Source organism: Seriola dumerili, unplaced genomic scaffold, assembly GCF_002260705.1.
Source record: "Seriola dumerili isolate Sdu_G_001 unplaced genomic scaffold, Sdu_1.0 BDQW01000052.1, whole genome shotgun sequence".
Classification (NCBI taxonomy): domain Eukaryota; kingdom Metazoa; phylum Chordata; class Actinopteri; order Carangiformes; family Carangidae; genus Seriola; species Seriola dumerili.
In genome coordinates, this window is record NW_019174307.1 from 8,188,573 (window position 1) to 8,208,646 (window position 20,074).

Sequence of the window (20,074 nt, forward strand, 5' to 3'; positions counted from 1 at the left end):
TGGACTAAATTAATGAAACTAAAGCTGAATAGTGCTTTACTAAGCCTTGGATTTGGATTTGCCTTGTGATAAAGACACAGCATTTCTCTCTACTTAAACTGTTATTTCATTAATCACACAGGATTTCAGCCAGAAACCATAAAGTGTTAACACTGGAGGAGTGTGTTCTGTTATCCCTCAATACATTTCAGACAAAAATGCCAACTGGACTGAATGAAGTGACAAACAGTTGTGAAAGTGGGATCCCAAAACGTCAGTGTGACCAGTGCTATGCAAACAGTAACACAAAAATACCAGAAGGAACTATTCTCTCCAAACTCTTTTGTGTTTGCGTCTTACAAATAAAACTTGTGTAAGAAATCGGCTTTGCATTCACCCCAATGTTCCCGTGAAAATAATGTTTTCCCCAGAATGTTTGTCTTGTTGTTTCGATGCATGTTTCAAAAACCTATTAGCAGTGTTTGGATGCTTTTGGTGTCATCTTTCTGTAATGAGTGCGTATGTCCCTTCATGCACACACGGTAGATTACAGTACCCAGTAATTCTCAGGGAGAGCAGGTTAATGAGGAGAGGGATGATAAATGAGAGGCTAATAGCGAAGAATAATCACTTTGTCCAGCTTAAACTCTTAGAAAATTTCCTTGAGTAGCCCAGATTTTTCATTTTAGGTATCAATTACGTATAATTTTGCCTTTTGGACATGTTGAGGATCAGCTTGAAATAAATGGGTGGATTACTGTCTGTTGAATCTAGTTGAATTTCCACACATGCAGGAATTACTTGTGGGTAAATCCCATCTCCTTGCTCTGAGGTTACTCAAGATATCCTTTCTTGTCATTACTTTTTTTTGCGTCTTAAGGTTCTTCTCCCTGATTGAGAAAATTATTGAGCATTTGGGTTTTTGTATATCTTCCAAAAATTCGGATATTGTCATCTACAGTTGAAAACGATGTAGTTTACACTCTAGTCCATACCTGCAGTCCGTTACGTGAGAGTCATATTGCTGCATCATACAGGCAAAGGTAAAGGCCTTAGCTTGCAGAATGTGCACTCATTAAAAATTAAAGCTTTACATAACCATATGATTAAGATTCAAACCTTCCAGGAAACCAGTTTACTGTATTGCTGAATAATCTAAAGCTTCTTTTTTTTTCTTGAAAGGACCTGAGGAATCAGCACATATATTTTAACTCCCCACAAAGATCCAGTCACATTGCAAATACATGAGTTCTCTGCATTTTCAAGGCAGTAAAAAGCTCTGTCACTTGAAACACAAACACATACACACACACACACACACATACACACACACACACACACACACACAAACTGCCCCTTGTAGACTGCATTAAATATGGCTTGACAGGTGGCTGCTGGATGTGCAGTCCCAGGAGACAGAACAAAGCACTTTCATCGTGTGTGTGTGTGTGTGTGTGCGTGTGCGTGTGTGTGTGTGTGTCGGTGTGTGTGTGTGTGGGCACGTGTGACTGTGTTGCATGCTTGTGTGTTTCAAGTAAGGTTCAGGTTAAGAAATGAGCAGAAAAGACCTTCACACTGGGGAAGAGGAGAATAGCGTCCAAAAATCTCTCATGCACTCTCTCTCTTTCTCTCTCTTCAGAATGCGTGTTTGTTGTTTGTGTGTTCTCATGTGCAGAGAACTATTGACATGGAAGAGACAAGTTAAGAAGACTCTATGGTAGCAACATAATAGACATACCAAAGCGGTGGAGGCGAGAAATTACTGTAACTCAGCATTAGTTTAATTCAAAAAATGCTGCTATTAATTTTGTTTAATCAAATATTTCTTGACTTTGATTATTTTTGTTTGGTTTGGTGTTTTGTAATGATAAAGAGAGCGCATTCTTTGTGCGGTCAGCAGAGGTATGAATGGATGAATTCATAGGTGGTAAAAGGTAGAATTATGAGGTGTAGAAAATAGTAGGCTAATTGTAAATGAGTTGGAGTCTGTTGGATGAGAAAGTGAAGGCTGTTTCTCATAATATGGAGGAAAGAATAGAAATGACTCTGTGAATGAATCATTCTGGTGAAGGCTGCATTACAACCAAAACACCTGCTGTACAAGAGCACACTGTGCAGCAGTTTACTGAAGGTGAAAAGTTGCTGATTTCAGCATTAAACAAGAAGAGGTTTATTTTAGTTTATTTTTTTACACATTTAATATTTTCATCATCTGATTTTACCTCTCTGTTTAACAAAGCTGTCGACAGCTTTATTATCAGCCATGACAGTGTGTGGCTGGTATTGTTTTCAATTTGTGAGTCTGTGTATCATGGCTAAACTACTACAGAAGTGGTTTTGAGTACTTGTGCTGTAAATTTGCAGCGACTACTACACTGAAATTTAAATTTGCACTCGAAAATTGGGCACTGCCTTTAATTGAAGGAGAATAGACAAATCAAATGAATTAGTTTTATAATCACAAGTAGTAAACTCTTGATACAGGGATCTCTGTCTTTGCTTTAAATGAAAACACAAGACCACAACTTGGCAATAAATTAGGATTTAGTTATAGCTAAATGTCTAAAAGTAACTGAATAAATGAAGCATGAAGAAACACATGACGATGACACTTTACTAGACTTGTTGAACAGTCTTGAAAGTAATTTGAAGATAAAAAAAAATGCCCAAATAAAAATGCCCATGGCTTAACAAAGAGGAAAACATTACTGCAGAAATTCGAGCCTAGAAGATCTAAAGTAAGACTGGAAAAGAGCCTTGGGGGGCATTTGAAGAAAACCTTGAAGGACAAAAAGCAAAAGAAAATAGAAAGAAAAAATAAAGTAGAAAATAATAGAAAAATTTCAAAAAGGTAGAGAGTTAAGGTACCAAAAGTGCTGAGGAACACATGGCAGTCAGCTGTCTTTATCACCCGACAGGTCTAGGCATGCATTATGGGCAGAGAACCGGCATTTCACTACAGAAGAGAAGGAGTTGATTTCCTTACTCCAGGGAGATTCATTTTACTGAGGTTTTACGCACAAAGATCACATAATTCAGCTTATCACTGTGGGCAATCAACAGTGATTCGAAACATGACTTATATGTAACAGTGTGTTACAAAGAATGTTAAGGAAAGCATGTGGTTTGAACAGCAATGAGTTGACCACCTGGAAACTGCTCATACAGTAGGTTCTGGGCAGCTACAGGTCTAGATGAATGGTGTAAAAGAAAGAGCAACCCTGGTGGTCTAAACGCATGGTATAATTTAGATCTATGATGCTTTTCAAAGGCCGTAATAACATACTGGACAAATTGGTGAGTGTGGCTGCCAGAGACTGGCCATGGCTCCGGAGCTTCACCAGATTGCTTCTGCTTCTGGTTTCTGTCTGCTGTCTGTCTCTGTCACCACAGTTCAAATATGGATCTACTAAAGGCATCCACCAAAATTTTTTCTAACTCATTATGAGTCATTTCGCTTCAAAGCATTTCATTTGCATTTTTATTGGAAACTCTGGATCATACATAATTGAAGTTACATGGGTTGAACTTGTAGGGCAGTGCAATACATCTCACAATGAGCTTTAAGATTTTTTAAAAGCATTTTCTTTTCTGTTATACACTAATCACTGGGTGACTCATTATTATTTCTTTTTCATGCCACATATGCTCATAGGCCTATTGAAATTATTTACTGTAAAGACAGTGGTGATAGCACCATTGAGTGCCATAAAATATCATAATAAGGTGCAGAGATGCGCCTTTTGCCTGAAGGGAGTTGTCTCCTGGTGTAATGTGTTGTCTATAAACCAACCTGCATATTTACCCAGAAAACATACAGGCTTTTCCAAGGCCTTTACATGATGTATGACTCACTTGTGACCCTCAACTACTGTTGAAGCAAACATTGTCACTTTCAAAGCTCTTAGGTTTTGGCTCTCTTAGCTAAAGGCATGGCATTAATTTCAGTCCAGCCCCTCTGCACTTTCTGTTCTCTGTAAAGTGCAATACCAGAATGGACTGTGTTAAGATAGTTCTTGATAACAGGGAAATGTGTAATAACGTTTTTTCTATTGTTGCATTGGTTCCAAGTATATCTATTCATTCAGCAATTGTCAAAAATGGGCATAAGAAGAAAAGAGTCAATCGATGTGGCCTTTGTTTCTTCAAAGAAAGACGAATAAATAATCTCAAAGGTGACTTTACTGTATATAGGTGTTCTGACAAGGAAGATCCTCTGTCCATTAGTTTTAATTCTATTCAAAGGAATAGTTTGACACATTTCTTGCCAAATATTAGATGAGAAGATCAGTACCACCAAAGACAAGTCTGTTGATTTAGTATGAAGCCAGAGCCAGTGGGCAGTAAGATTAGTTTAGCATAAAGACCGAAAACAGGGGAGAAACTGCGCTTGGTTTTGTCCAAAGTTGAAAACAATAAGCTTTAGAGCTACTCGTAGGCAGATTTGACTTTTTTTATTACTTTTTTTTATTTTTAGAACTTTATCCATTCTCTAGCTAGCTGTTTTCTTCCGCTTCGCTCTCTATGCTAAACTAAGCTACTCTACTGCTGACTCTAGCCCCCTGCTTAATGGACAGACATAAGAGTTGCATCAATCTTTTCATCTAATTCTTTGCAACTGCAAAAAAGATCATTTAGTTGTTAAGATATATATTTTGGCAACATTATTGAATTTGCTTTGATAAACGTTTTTACATGGACTGTTTGTTATTATAAATTATTGATTACTGTCGTGCTGTACTCAGACAAGTCATCATCCTACAATGCAGGCTCTGCACTCAGTCTGAACCTTGTGTCCATGCATTAGCTGATTACTTTAGACAAAGCACAGTGGTAATGACAAGAGGAGTTTCAGCATGCAGGCTAAAGACAATTATTCAAATCAAATATCTTCTTGGCCTCTTCAAAATTACAGGCTGAATTCTGGAAGAATTAGAGATAAAAAAAGACTTTTTGGACAAAACTCAGGAAAAACATAAACAGACAGACAGTGTCTTCATGTAGCCATCTACAAAATGTTGGTGTTTAGTGTTTGTACACCAATTCTGTACACAAACTGAAATATTAAGATGCCTGAAACTAATTAGCTTAAGAGCACTTCATATTTGTTGTGTACGGCTCTATTTATTTTACATATTGGAAGGAGAATGACATTTTCATCTGTTATGCATTCAAATGATTTCAAGTAAAAAATAATCTGATGTTCTTGCAGCCACCAGTGTTGCTTGAGGGAAAATATACTTTTGAATGCTGAACAGAGTTGTGCATTGCTCTGGTCCCTCAGCAAGTTTTAACATTAGTAGTAGAAGAGAAGAATTGTTTGCCTGCGGATATCCACGCATTTTGTACCCGCAGGTGCTACTAATAATAACCTTCATCTGAGTTTAGCATTTGTAAAATAACCATTCAAACATTCAAATGCTTTTTTGTTTGAAATACTGAAATATGGACGCCACAACCAAAAGTAGATTATTAGTGGCTGCAGTATGCATCTAAGGGGAGAAAATACAGAGTATGTATGACATAAATTCTCTAATCAATTCAACACTACCTTTTGAAGTTCATAAGATCCTTAAGTGTGTCACTGAGGTTCTTAGTCAACTCAATGATGATTTTTTTTTAAAGCTGTACATTAAAGTACATTTTGGTCATGTTTTTCCATGTTCTTAGGTTATTTGTGTATGCCCATCTTTTTGATTAATTATTCCACCACATCACATCCATCTGGGTATAGGGCGCAAACAACAAATGACTGTATCAAACTGTAGGAGTTTATATGCAAATGATCTCTACGCCAGATGATGGGTGATTATATCATTTACACCCAGTTGCCAGTTTATTATGTACACCTTATTGGAACTGATGTAGTCCAATAAAACTGCTCTGAAATAATAAAAAAGATACTATGTTTAGTTTTTATTTAACTATTATTCAACTATGAATATTAGTTTTAATGGGGTACCTATTCACTGGCGTATTTTTATGGTGCTTAAAGCTTGGACAGAGACGTGTAGGGAATGCTTCATCTCTCCTCTCACCTCATCTGTGTGGAATAGGTCACAGAAACATAACGTGAATTAACCAATTCTCTCCTCTTATCCTCTTAATCATCTTTCGCTATTCCCCTCATCTTTTCTGAGATTTCCAAATAATTTCAAAAACTGACTGTGTGATGTGCTGCTGCTTTGCTGACCAGCTGTCTCCCAGAGAAGAAGCTCTTTGCCAATGTCGAGATTATTGTGGCCAAATACATTTTATGTAAAAGTATTGATCTTCTTTTTCATTATTAACAGGTGCGACTACGAGGCTGCCCCCCTTGGCTTTTAGTGTTCCTCCGACAATCTTGACATCAACCCTGTGAGATTTAGAGAGAGGACAGATTTTTTGCATCCATCTTGACTCATCAGCCAAAGCCCCAGACCAACCGACCAGGTAAGGATGACTGCTGTATGTGTTGCCAAATGCTGTGGCTGTTTTCCATTGGATCTCACCTCTTTGCAGTAGCTCATTAAGAAATGTAGTGTCTGGAAAAGTCACTTTTAACATACTTGCTTTATGTAAGCGTTGTCTCTCTCTTCATAATGCATTTGTGACTATGTAAAATTAAAATATTGAAAATACTTTATTTCAGCTTTTGCACATGCACTAATATTCCCTTCATCTCACAAAGGAGAGATGAACCTGAAGCACATACACTAACACTTTTTTAGATTATTTTATCCTCCTGTTGTTTACCTCTAACCTGGCTACACCCCTGAACTACTGCAACCTACACCTGACATACACATCTCTGAATGTGAAGTGATCCTCTGAGCTTAAAAGTTGCATGGGTGGAAAAGACTTGAATGTAGCTCTGACCTGCTTTTACCATAGGAACATCAGAAACATTTTTGGCAATGATGATGAGAGGTAAAGCATTATTGTGCACCATGATTGATGTGGCGGCTCACGGTGCCTGAATGAATGATGCCAAAAGCAGCCAAAACCTCATACAGTATCTCTACCAAGCCTGTTCAGAGCCACATTCATTTAACATAAACATTTGAGACATGCTGAATACCTGTCAGAAAGAGAAAAAGAAACATTTACGACAAGAGACAGAGAGAGACTGAAAGTACCTCCACAGATGAAATAGCTGTGTGGGTGGATGTACATGTGAGTGCAGGCTGCTAGGAGCTGTGAGTGGGAAGTGGGTATTGAGTGGGAAGAGAAGAGCTGCTTTGGTGAGACAATCAGCACCAAGGCCCGCTGAAAGGCAGTCACGCTTTCATGGCTTCTCTTTGTTTTCTGCACTTGTACAAAGACCAGAGTTCCAGGTGGGGAGGTTGGTTACGGACGGTGGATAAGAGTTTTTTTGGTGCCTGCCTGCCATCATCAGATTATGCATGTGTGTATATATATATATATATATATATGAGAGTCCATATCTGGTTTTCCCTCCTGTTATTTTCATATAAAATCATGATGTATCTAGTTACAAGACTGGATAGAAACAGGATGGAATAGACTGGATAGACTGGACAGCACAGGTCTTACAACTGAAGCAACTCATGCAAGTTGTACTGAAGAAGCTATTTGATTGTGTGATTTGATTGTGATGCTCTAGTTTGTGCTGCAATCTGATTTACATATACAGTATTTTGTGTAAATAACTGCTGATTGAGGCCAAATGAGATACAAAAATGACACACTGCAACATAAGACCATATTTAGTGAGAATCCAAAAGCCTGTATTTAATGGACAGTGTGTGCGAGAGAACAAGAGCAAGAATGGGGAATGAGAAAAATGATGGTCAGGGACAATGAAACAAAAGACTAATGAACAATGTAAGTAAAACACTGTTGAAAAGATTAAATCAGTATCATTGAAGAGGGATGCTCTAGTTAGAAGTGGCTGACAGTCATTACAAATGATTGATTGGTTGTCTGTTTTTATAATTATATCATTACTTTTAACACTGTTATCGAGAAATGTTTGTTGTGTTGGCAGGAAATTCTTGTCTGCTTGACAGTGCCAATGTGTTTCGTTTCATCTCATCCATAAATGATGTCAGCTGATCCATGACATTATCACTTCACACCAGCAACAAGGTGAAACAACTTTACAGTCACAACAACAGATACTCCATCATAGTTATGGCAGTTTGAAGGTTCAAAATGAAGTTTAAATTTGGTGATCACAAAAACTGTGACTGAAACGGGGTTGTGCCCCTGTTCTAAAATGAGGTGTAAAATTTTATGATTTTCCTCATGCCCAGTTCTTAAAATATTTTCACATAAGAAGCTACAGTATGTTTGTCGAACGATGCTTTAAACATAGCTCATCAAATTTATAAAACACAAAAACTTTCAAGAGCAATTTACAGCTAAGCAAATATAGGACAGAGAATTACAAATTGATTGACTGACAATCAGCAGTGGGGACACATTTGTACCAGGACTCAAAGAACACATGGAAAGAATATATTTGAAAGAAATGGATGCAGTATTTTATTATCCCAAACACATAAGCTACACGTGATGCGTGTGCATCTTCTAAGTATTAAAGGGAATGTGGAGAAATCTGTGCAAATTTCAACCACATATTTTAGTCATGTGAAATAAGCAATAGAATAACTTGGGGGCAAAAGGGACGCCTGAGTGTAGACGGATGAAAAGAGCTAGTGGAGCATATTAAAAACATTTAGAAAATCATTCATAAAATCTGAGGCAGTATTGAAGATTTCCAGACAAAATGGCCTACATAGTTATGTTATGTGAAATCATGTCGTCAGTAGACATATTATTACAAGTATACTGTAGATGGGTGGAAGTGTACGCATGCTCACACAGACTTGTATGCATGTCTAACTATGTATGTGTAAGATCATTATTATCGTTTATTTCTATTAAATTTAATTTGTGTTTTACAAAAGCATTTAAAAGAAATCCCACTATACAGGAATATATAATGTGTTTGAGCTACTTGTCCAGTTTATATAACAGGTAAAAAGATCATGGTTAGTTTCAAGATCTGGTAAAGTTAACTACTAGGCAACTAAAACTGCCTGTACTTGGGTAGTGGTTAGGGAAAAGATCAGGGTCATGCTTACCAGAAACCAACATGACTGTAGCAATGAGACAGTCTCTTGTGTCAAAGCCTGTCAGTTTGTACACCCAGCCATCTAGCTTGTCCTCCGTTTTAAGAGGTTTTAAAGTTTTATAACACACCCTAACACCTCTACCTTTGCTCTGGTCATTATTCACACGACCATAAAAGTTCATTTGTAAAAAGGCTCTTTTAAGTGTTCTAACAAATGACCAGTGCTGTTGTTTGCGGTCTTGTGAAACAGGAAGCAGCTTCTTTGGTGTACCCTCTCCTTTTTATCAGTGCTTGGTCATAGGTTTTAAAGGTACTACTAACATAATTCCTGGATAGATACTGCTAAGAGGCATTATTTTATGCTGTTCAACATCTTTTCGCTGTCATGCCGAAAAATCATAAGTGGGCATATTTCTTAGATGAAAAACCTTTGAAGCCGCATTTACAGAAGACCTTTACTACAACTCTCCACTTAAAGCTGCTCTAATAAGGTCTTTTTAAACAACATCTTTAAGCAGGATTAAGGTGAGTTTCATTTCAGGTTTTATGAAAAGACAGAGGAATTAATCATAAAGAATGTAATATATGCCGTTTTCATCAAGTATGAGAAGAGCCTGTTTAGCCCTGTTTAGTGAGGAACTTGTGGATAAAATCAACAGAACACTGGACACCATGGCCTAGTTTGGCACAGATATACAGGCTAAACTCCACTTTTTCCTGCTCTAGTAAAATAACCCTCAGGACTAACACGTGCAATCTAACATGAAAACTGTCAAAGGTAAAGGTTGTCATTTTGGGAAATACATTTATTAACTTCCTTGCCAAGAGTTAGATGAGATGATTGATACCAGTCTTGTGTTAAGAGAGATAAACATGTTGCTGGAACCAGCAGCCAGTTAGCTTTAGTTTAGCATTAATACTGGAAACAGGGAGAAACAGCTAGTCTGGCTCTGTCCAGTGGTAACAAATCTACTCACCAGAACTTTAACAGGTTAGATCTCATTTGTTTATTCCATCCAAAACCAAAATGTAGAAATAATAATTCCCCATTTTATGGGCTTATGTGCAAGGGTTTTTTTTGGAGCAGTTTCCAGGCAACCAGTTGAGTCTCCAGCAGGCTACTGAGAAATAGTTTGGCACATAATCCCCTAAAGATGGTGAATTGTTGTTTTTATGCGTTGGTTTTTGTATGTTTCCTGTCTTCATGCTAAGCTAAATTAGCTAGCTGCTGCCTCCAGCTACATATTTACGGTACATACATGAGAGCAGTATCAATTATCATTTAACTCTTGAAAGCAAAGAAAGCAAATTAGCTTATTTCACGAAATGTCAAACTAATCTTTTGAACATGCATATGTATGTTCTCGCTTTAAAATATCTCCAAATGGAGATACACATATGCACAACACACACTGATACATATGTGAACACATATGTGCACGCGCGCACGCATGCGCACGCACACACACACACACTCACACTCACACTCACACTCACACTCAGAAGAACTAGCCTAGATCTTGCATCCATAAGCTGCTCTCCTGCTCCTGCAGTGAGACGGCCCTGAAAGGAGAGCCCTGCAATGCAGCATCTGTGTGACTCACACACACGCACACACGCACATACACACACACACACACACACACACACACACACACACACACACACACACGCAAACACACGTGTGCACACACACACACACATACGCACACACACGCACACACACACACACATACGCACATACATAGTGTGAGATGGTGGCATGTGAAAGCTCAGATCGTAGGAGGGAGATGAGGAGAGAGAGAGCATAGTGAGGGGAAAGATGAAGCCTGTTGAGAGGTAGAGGAGGAGGAGGAGTGAGTAGGAGGAGGAACAGTGATGGGAGGAGGTGGAGGAAGGTGAAGAGGGAGGAAGAAATAACAGGTGGGAGGAAGATTTATAGGTGAAAGGATGCTAAGAAATCAGACAAAAGAATATGAAGAAGCCATGGAAATGACAAATGGACTACTTAATTAACTTACTTGATTACCTTGCCTGGGCAGAATTTTTATGGCTGATGCACTCAAAGAGGGTTTACCAGCCTTGCTTCATCTCTTTAATATGGATACACTTTGTGATACATGCTTGAACTGACAAGGGGAAGATTGTCTTGAAACAAATGAAAAATACTATAGAAACTTCCCACAGCTGGCGAGTTAATCTTCAGAAAACCTTTGATTGCTGTATGATGATGTCATTAGATTTTGCCTTGCTAATTGCTATTTTTCATTGTGAAGAGATGTTGTGTAGGACCACCATTTTAAATAGCCTTCAAACTGCTGATATCTGCAAGCTCTTGCTTGGTAATTTGTTGAGTTAAAATAATTCATGTTTATCTATAAAAACTCACTATTGATACAAAACATTGCTCCACAGTAACACTACAACACAGTTAGCTGTGTGTTTTGTCAGTGAGCTGCAATGCCATGCAAACTAACCAAACACTTCAGCCTTTCTAATTCTGCATATGTAAAAAAAATAAGGCATTTATTCTTGGCACTATTGGCTGTTAATGACAATGACAATTAACGTTAAAAATTCAAAAAGTCATGATAATTAAATCTGACTTCAAAGGCAAAAGGGATTTTAACCTATTTATATCCACCTGATCAAGTACTAGTGCTTGATAGTGGCCTGACAGTAGCAGGGGGTGCTGAGGAACAGACCGTCTCAGCCTCAAAAAAAAAAAACCCATTCGATTCCACTTCACCAAGATCTTCTTGCTATGTGACGTGTGACAAATGCATTTTAGTCAAAAAATTAAGTTCATTCTTTTAATGGACAACATTTATATTTTAACCAGACAGTCTTCCTGCTATTTTTAGGCAATGGGAATACCTATGAGGAACAATGTGCATGTGTGTGTTCTTACTTGACTATAGTTATAATAGTGTGTCCTTGCCAGTATATGTTTGTTCTGTTCACTGTAGCTCAGTCATTTGACAATTATTGTTGAGACACTAAGCTCCCAATTGCTCTAGTACAGCAGGTCAGTCAATGTCAATAAAATACTTTCGTTGTACTGGGAAGCAATACAACAAAAATGTTTGGATTTGTCTGAATGTGAAGCAGAACGGTACTGGAAAACAACATGTTGCTTTTTCACATTTCCTTCTATAAATATAACTTTTAAAGAAAATAAATGAAAAATATATGCTTCTGCAAAACTTTGTCTTTTTTTGGGATTTTATCCAAAATAAAAAATCATAGGAAAGAAAAATTCAACATTTAATGGACTCTATCCATCTCTCTTTTTTCTAAAATAACCTATTTCCTGAGCCACAGGAAAAAGAAGTACCCTGAGTGGTCATCTGAGGATGCAGTGAGGAAAAGTGCCCCCTACAGCATATGTGGAATGAGTTTCAGGTTTCAGATTTCTGATAGCAACACTAGTAATGCTGCTTACTGGTTGGTTAAAACCTTGAACAAGACAAAAAAAAAAGCAATCGTATTTACTGGAGTATTATCGATTACTGTGAAACCTTAATACTTAGCCTTCTGTGCAGTCATAACATTTTCAGGATGCAACAGTTTCAGACTGCAGTACGTGGCAGCGTGCAGTACGTGGTAATACTCAAGTAAACATGAATGATTAATGTGCACTAACATCCAAAATGTCAAGTAATTATCACAGTTAGTGGTCATACCTTTCCTAGTAACTGAAAACATTGCATGGGAAAAACATATAATCAGATCATTACATTTAGACTGATTATAAATATATCAGTCTGCCCAGCTACAAAGATATACACATTTTTTTTTTTTTATGTTTTGCTGCATGAAAAACACATTTCCGATTAGTGACATATACCTGTATTAGAGTGATTATTATTTCATTATACTGTACTTAACAATACATCTTAGCTGTTAGAAAATCATTGTACTGTCAAGTAACAGTCATGTAAAGTAAGCAACTACTCATAGATTGCTTTTGCCATTCTATCAGTGCTATCTTAGTCCTGCTTCACCTACTCTAAACAGAAAGCTAAAAGGTATCTAGTATTAGTAGATAATTTTCAAGTCAGGCAGAAAGAAATGAAAACGTATGTATGTGTAGTCGTTTACATGCTATGAACATCATGTCTTAACATCATTCGTGCACATTTGTTTACTTATAGACTCAATGTGTCAACAACAAGAAACAAGATTGTTACCTAATCAGACTCATTTTGAATATGTTTTAATTAATCGATACCATGAAATTATGTACTTGTCGCTCCTCCCTTGGATCTCAGATGTTTAAAATTCACATTTGAAGTTCACAGTTAATTCAGAACATGCCATTAAAAGCAAGTCAGGAAAACCAAGTGCGGGGCTTTGGATAAGTGGTTTTTACCATCATCATTTTACATAAGACCCTCTGAACATATTAAAAAATGTGTTGAATATTACAATATAATGTAATACCAGTACATTTTCATTCTAAAAGTTGTCAGTTGCACATTCAGGCTGCCAATCTCCCACTGTACCGTATCTCAAAGGTGTTCTACAGGATTCAGGTCTGGTAAGGCCACTGAAGTTCACTGAACTCATTGTCATGTTCAGTTTGAAATGACTATTTCTGGAAGTATCCATAACAAGATGGTTGCTGTAAACGGATCCACATTCTCAGTAACTACTCAAGATTGGCTGGGGCATTAAAACTGTGATTGATTGATATTGAGGGACCCAAAGTGTGCCAAGAAAACACTCCCACCACCTTTAGACCACCAACCCCCAGCCTGGACTGTTGACACAAGGGAGGTTGGGCCCATGGATTCATGCTGTTGATGCCATATTCTGACCCTACCGTCTGCTGCCTTTGCAGAAATCCAGATTCATCAGACCAGGCTACATTTTTCCAGTCTTCAACTTTCTAGTGTTGGTGAGCCTGTGTCCACTACAACCTAATGTATCCTTCTGCTTTTGTAGCTCATCCATCTCAAGGTTGGACGTGTTGTGTATTCTGAGAAGCCTTTCTGCTCACCGCAGTTGTAAGGAGTGGTTATCTGAGCTACCATGGCCTTACTGTCAGTTCAAAACAGTCTGGCCATTCTCCTCTGACCTCTCTCTCAGAACTGCTGCTCACTGGATGGTTTCTGTTTTTTCTGAATAAACTCTGGAGACTGTTGTGTGTGAAAATCCTGGAAGATCAGCAGTTTCAGAAATGCTCGAACCAGCCTGTCTGGCACCAGCAGTCATGCCACGGCCGAGGTCACTGAGATCACATTTTCTTTCACATTTTGACACAGTCATTGATGATGTGAATACGCTCCTGACCCGTATCTGCATGATTTTATGCACTGCACTGCTGCCACATGATTGACTGGATAATTGCATGAATAAGCAGGTGCACAGGTGTTCCTAATAAAGTGCTTGGTGAGTGTAAACAAGCTTGTCATTACGATCAATTACTAATGAAAACAACATTTAAAAATACTTACTATATAGAGGGATAGAGCTGTATATTTTAATTTGGGAGTAAAAGCTAAATCCTGATGTTCCAAGGTACAAGTCACTATCATAAATGTTGAGTAGCAGCAGTGTCCAGCTCTGCTTGTCTGCTCACTATTCAATTCCAGTCTTTGCTGGCACAGGGAGAGAGAGAGTGTCGAAATCAACCATCGCCCTGGCAAAGTGCCACTGGCTTTTTGCCAAGTGCAACAGACCTGCTGTCTACTGAGATGCCTGACGTCTAACTCTATCATATCACCATCTCATACAGTTTCACTCCCACTAGACACAATGCCTGGAGGATAGTATATTATCTGAACCATATATACTGTTTCATCTTGACAAGATTCTTTCTTTTTACTTTCCTCTTCTCTCTTGTCAACCCTCTGCACTTTTCTCCTTGCTACTGACAGCTCATCATATTCAGAGTTTTCACATTATACAGTGTACAGCAGTGTTTTGTGTTGACAAATAGAGCAGTCTTAATAAGTGGCATCTTAATAAGTAGGGATGAAACACTGTACTGCATTGCAGCCCCAGTTTGTGGTTTATGCTGAAGATAGACGCGGTTTCACATGATAAAAGTTTCCTAATGCCTCCCTAATCTCAAGACCCTGCATGCAAAGTTTTTATACTAGTTTGTAATAGTCCTGTTTTATTCTTTCAGGCTTCGACCCAGCAGGTGGTGCTGTTTCATTCACACATGTAGCGCACCCCTGCTTACAAACATGCAGACCATACACTTAACATTGTCATCAGCCTCAACAGGCCTCCAGGAAGCCAGCCAACACTTCCTTCCAACTTCATGCACCAGCACTGACACCCTGAGCCTGGCCACCAGTCAGGATGATCTTGTTGGGTCTGGATATCAGCCAAGGAGCTCAAAGTGACCTTTATCATCAGACAGACAGCACTGAGACATAACACCAGGGCAGCAAGTTCATGTCTGCATTTTATGACTTTTCATTTTAGGAGTGCTCTTAAATGGAGGCTTGAGCAGGGACATAAGCAGCAGAAGAGAGGGTGACAGCGTAGGGTCGATCTAAAATATACTGCCATGGCTTTTGGACAGAGACAGAGAGAGCATTTAGTGAGGAGGCTGCACAGCACTATGTGATGTGGAGTCTCTGTAGAGGCTTCATTCACAATGATTTTCCCTTCAGAGCTGAGTCATGCAAAGCTCAATTGACTCCTTACTTTGATCCATTTAGGCTGCAAGGGCTTACAGCCACCACATATTCTACGCATTACTATTCTGTTCTTTCTGTCTGTTTAATGCTTTCCTGCTTCTTTGTGCTCTATCCTCATGGTTTTCTATTCCTGTGGTTTTCAACCTTTATTGTGGCCACACAGCATGTCAGTTGATCTAAAGTACCCTGTCATTAACACCACCTGTTATATTCCAAATGTTTTTGTTGAATGTGTTTTAAACTGGATGTTATTTAATACTATTAATCATATTAAAGTTAATGTTGTTACAATTTTTTATTAAATACAAAATATAGTCAATCCTGGAATAGTCAATGTTTAGGCTGTGTTTGCGTTTGGTTACGCTAGCTGCAGGCTCTGGGAGGGCAATGTCGGTCTGTCATTCTGTTGCTCAGTTGGTCTGTCCACCACGATTCCTGAGATATTTGTACAGACATTCAGGCTCACCAGAGCATGAATTCATGAATGTCTCTGTTGATCCCCTCTGACTTTTCCTCTATTGCCATCATAATTTGTGGTTTTGAGTGAAATCTCTTCTACTGCTGTTGGATGGATTGTTGTGAAATTTGGCTTGGGTCAGTGCTGTAGTTTATGACCAAGAACCAGCAAAACCAATGACATTCCCATCAGCCTCAGCTGCACTTTTCATATTGTGCTGATTAACAAATGGTAACATGCTAACACACTAAACTAAGGTGAACATGGTAAACGCATCACTTAAACATAGTCATGCACAAATGCTGGCTGAATACTGAAACACTGTCTGGTATTGGTGATGTTTAGGCTTGGTTTGTTTTACTTTTTACTGCTTTACTGTCTGTTTTCACTATTTTATTCCATTTGGACAGGTTAGCATACATACTACTACTACTTAATGGCATTAGCCAGATGTTTCAACCATTTATCCATTACTTTCAGCTATCCATTTCTCTACTCTGACTTAATGGGTGGCATGCTTTGTGCCATTATTGGTAGGTAATTGGTTATTTTGACAATAAATATACTACAGATCAGCCTGTCAAATCAACTAAATATGTGGATAAATTTTCTTTCCATATTTCCACAGACCCTCTGCCAACTGCAGGTTAAAAATCACTATTCTACACTTTTCTATTTTATTCTATTCCAGTCTGTTCTTTTCTCTCAGTGTGCAGACAGGGAGCAGTACTATTGAATTTGCTGTGAATGCAGTGACCAGTGCTCACTGTAGCACTACCTTGGTCTCAGGCTGCAGTTATTGACTCCTGTTTCTCCAGCAGACTTCTCTTTAATCTCTGGGTCTCTGTGGGCTGCAGAGCTAAATGACAAATTGCTCCTTCACACATCCCCTTATGCACAACTACACAGGCTGCTTGGCAAATGCTTCAAGTACCACCAGCCACGACCCTTGTGCAAATATCTAGAGGTTGAGGCTCAAGGTTGTGCTTGTCTGTAGGCTCACAATTTTCTTTTTCTTACTCAACCCTTTGTTTATCTCTCTTTCTGCCCTTTCACACTAAGGCCACATTCATTTGAGTCTTTGAAGGCCAATACTGGTGCTGCTGTTATTGGAAGACTGAAACTGCCTCAAAAAAAGCATCAGCGTCATTATCTAGGAAGAGAGTGGAACAACATACAATAAATAAAATATTAAATAAAACATATAATCAAAATGGCCAACGGACTTATCCAGCTAACTCAATCATGCACAGAATGGGAGCAGAGCCTGACTTAAAGACTTAACATACATAACCTTGTGTATTGATCTTAAGGCTACATCACACCCATTCATCTCCTTCTCCCACCTTCTGCCCAACATCGGCCAAGAGATCATTGACTCTTGCTGCATTCTTTGCCTCAGGGGGCTGATCAATATTTTACTCCTTTTGCTTCTGCTTGATCTCCTCTCTACGTTGTTCTGATTAGTCAGATCTATACTCAGGATTGGATTTCATATACATGTAAGCCCTACATTGCCCCTCCTCCATTCCATCTGTTTGGGTGTTGCATTTTTTTCAGATAAAATTAGACAGTAAAAGCCACAATGGTTCAAACTATTTGTCTAACACTGGGTCTTGCCAAATTGATCAGAGGCCACATTGTATCCCAACAACCCTGAGTCAAATAAATCCAAGGTCTGCTCTGTTCATTTTCCTCCATTTGTGATTTCCACCTGGGCCACTGGCTATGTGAGTCATCACACACACACACACACACACACACACACACACACGCACAAATCAATAGGGTTTCATCCAGTAGCTGTCACCTACGTGCCAACATCTAAGGGCAGTATTTCACACAACCACCTACACACAAATTCACACAAGCACAGGTGCGCTTTCACATTGTCACAACAGTGAAGCTCAGTGGAACTGGAGAGGGGATGACGACTGACAAAAACAGATTTGTGAATGTGACTAATGCAGCGTGCCCTACAGCCTCCTCTGGTCTGCACAGTGTTCATTCTCCTCTATGAAACAGTGCTAAGATTACAGTTGGCTATCATGCTGAGTTTTGACCATTCCTTGACTTCTCTCTTCCATCTATTTCTTTCTGTTTTACAGACAGAAAGAGAGACCCCATCCCTTGCCCACTCTCCCCTGCTGCTAGCTAGCACCAGCATGGCAGACAGTCGACAGCCAGAAGACGGTACCCCCCAGTGGGACCCATCAGGAGGGCAGGAGCCTGCTGGCACCCACGGAGCCAATGGCTACTCGGCCTCAGCATACAGGACGTGCCAGCCTGGCGGGGCCCACATGGCCGCAGCCTCCTACTCTGCCAGGGAGAATGGATTCAATGGGGAGCTTACTGGGGCTCACGCTATAACTGCAGGTAAGACGTCCTTATAACTTTTCTGTTTTACTGGGGAACGTCATGCAACAATGTCTAGAAGGGAACAACGGGCTACATTGTAGTTTATGGTTGCTGTCTCAATATACCATCAGGTAGGGCTGGGTGATATGACTTTAAAATCAATCTCTCAATTATTTCAAACTTTTACCTTGATTAGGAGTAGTACAGTAGAGTAGTTTGGCACTCTTCGTTTTCAACAATGTGATCCGAGTGAACAAATTATTGGTGACATTGTTTTTCGACAGTGTTTGCGTTTGACTTCTTGTTTTTCGGTGTTGTTTTCAGTGATGCCAAAATGTACTTAAACAACGTACATGGCATTCTTTTCAGGTATAAGTAGCTTGGGTTGAGGTCCAGTGTCAACATGTGACTTGTAACATTTTGTCTTGTATATACTGTATATCATATTGTATTATATTGAATTTGTAAGAATACAACAGGACAACAGCTGGGTGTAAATAAAGGAGTTTATTAACTAAACTATTATCTACAGAGTAAATGCAAGGTGTAATAATCATAAAGATGAAATAATAATGAAATGGTGGGAGAAAATATGTTATGGCTATGCACTATGGCTATACAGCTAATGATACTACGTCTATGAATGAGATTTGATGATTAAATATTGTTATATTATGGCATCAACCCAGTCGTGAGCAGAAGGTTAAGACCGGTCTACTGTGGGCTGCACTATAGCTGGAGACCCTTGGCTGGAACCCATTTGGCTGAGGTTGCCGTGGTAACCCTGGAGATGTAGGCTCTAGGTGGATTCTCCTGGAGGCCGTGTCCTGTTATCACTGTGACGAATTCTGCTGGTGTCTCAGCGATTCAGCTCTGGTGGAGTTTGCCAGTAGACTTTCTGTCTGGGGCACTCTTGATTTCTTGTAGGCTTCTCTACAGGCGTTCCTGGGCAGATGTGTTATCTCTCGGCGTGTCTTATGGGTTGATGCAAAATAAAATTAATAAATAATGCACTTAACTTTGGCTGGATAACTTTAGAGGAGACTGCCGTTGACCAGTTGACTCTAAAATGTCAAAAATCTTCAAAAATGAAAAGGTGAAATTACTCTGAGGCACTTTTGGTTTTGGTTTTTTGGTTCAGATGGTTTTGACTTGGCTTACAAAATTAGTAGATTGCGCATGTGGACAAAGAAAATGTTACTAAAAGCATGTGGCAAAGAAAGAATGAAGGATGTGGACAAAACGATAAAGTGCAAAAATGGCTAAGAGCCGTGGCTAAAAGCTAGGAGCTAAGAGCTGTTGCCAAGAGCTAAGAGTTTGTGGCTAAGAGCAATTTGTGAAATGATCACGATTTTATCCCCTGGGGGCTGGCGCACGTTTCAGAGGTGTCACCCGTCTTCTCCTTTGTTTCAACTTGGAGAAGAGAGTAATTTTCCACGGAACTTTTGAATAGTTTAATTTTAGAGTTTACCTATAAACTCGCACATCCGTCTTCCACCATGACCATAAAACATTAAATGAAACAACTTATAAACC

At 39.0% G+C, this 20,074-nt stretch overlaps 1 protein-coding gene across 1 annotated transcript in view; it reads left to right on the forward strand.

Moving 5' to 3' along the window:
* The first annotated feature begins 6,332 nt into the window (after positions 1-6,332).
* Positions 6,333-20,074, forward strand: part of LOC111218866 (microtubule-associated protein 2-like) — a 54,549-nt gene continuing 40,807 nt past the window's right edge. The window contains exons 1-2 of the mRNA XM_022741345.1: positions 6,333-6,411; positions 18,289-18,556. Of these exons, the coding sequence (XP_022597066.1) occupies positions 18,346-18,556 (211 nt within the window). The 5' untranslated portion in view covers positions 6,333-6,411; positions 18,289-18,345. The remainder of the gene's footprint in view (positions 6,412-18,288; positions 18,557-20,074) is intronic.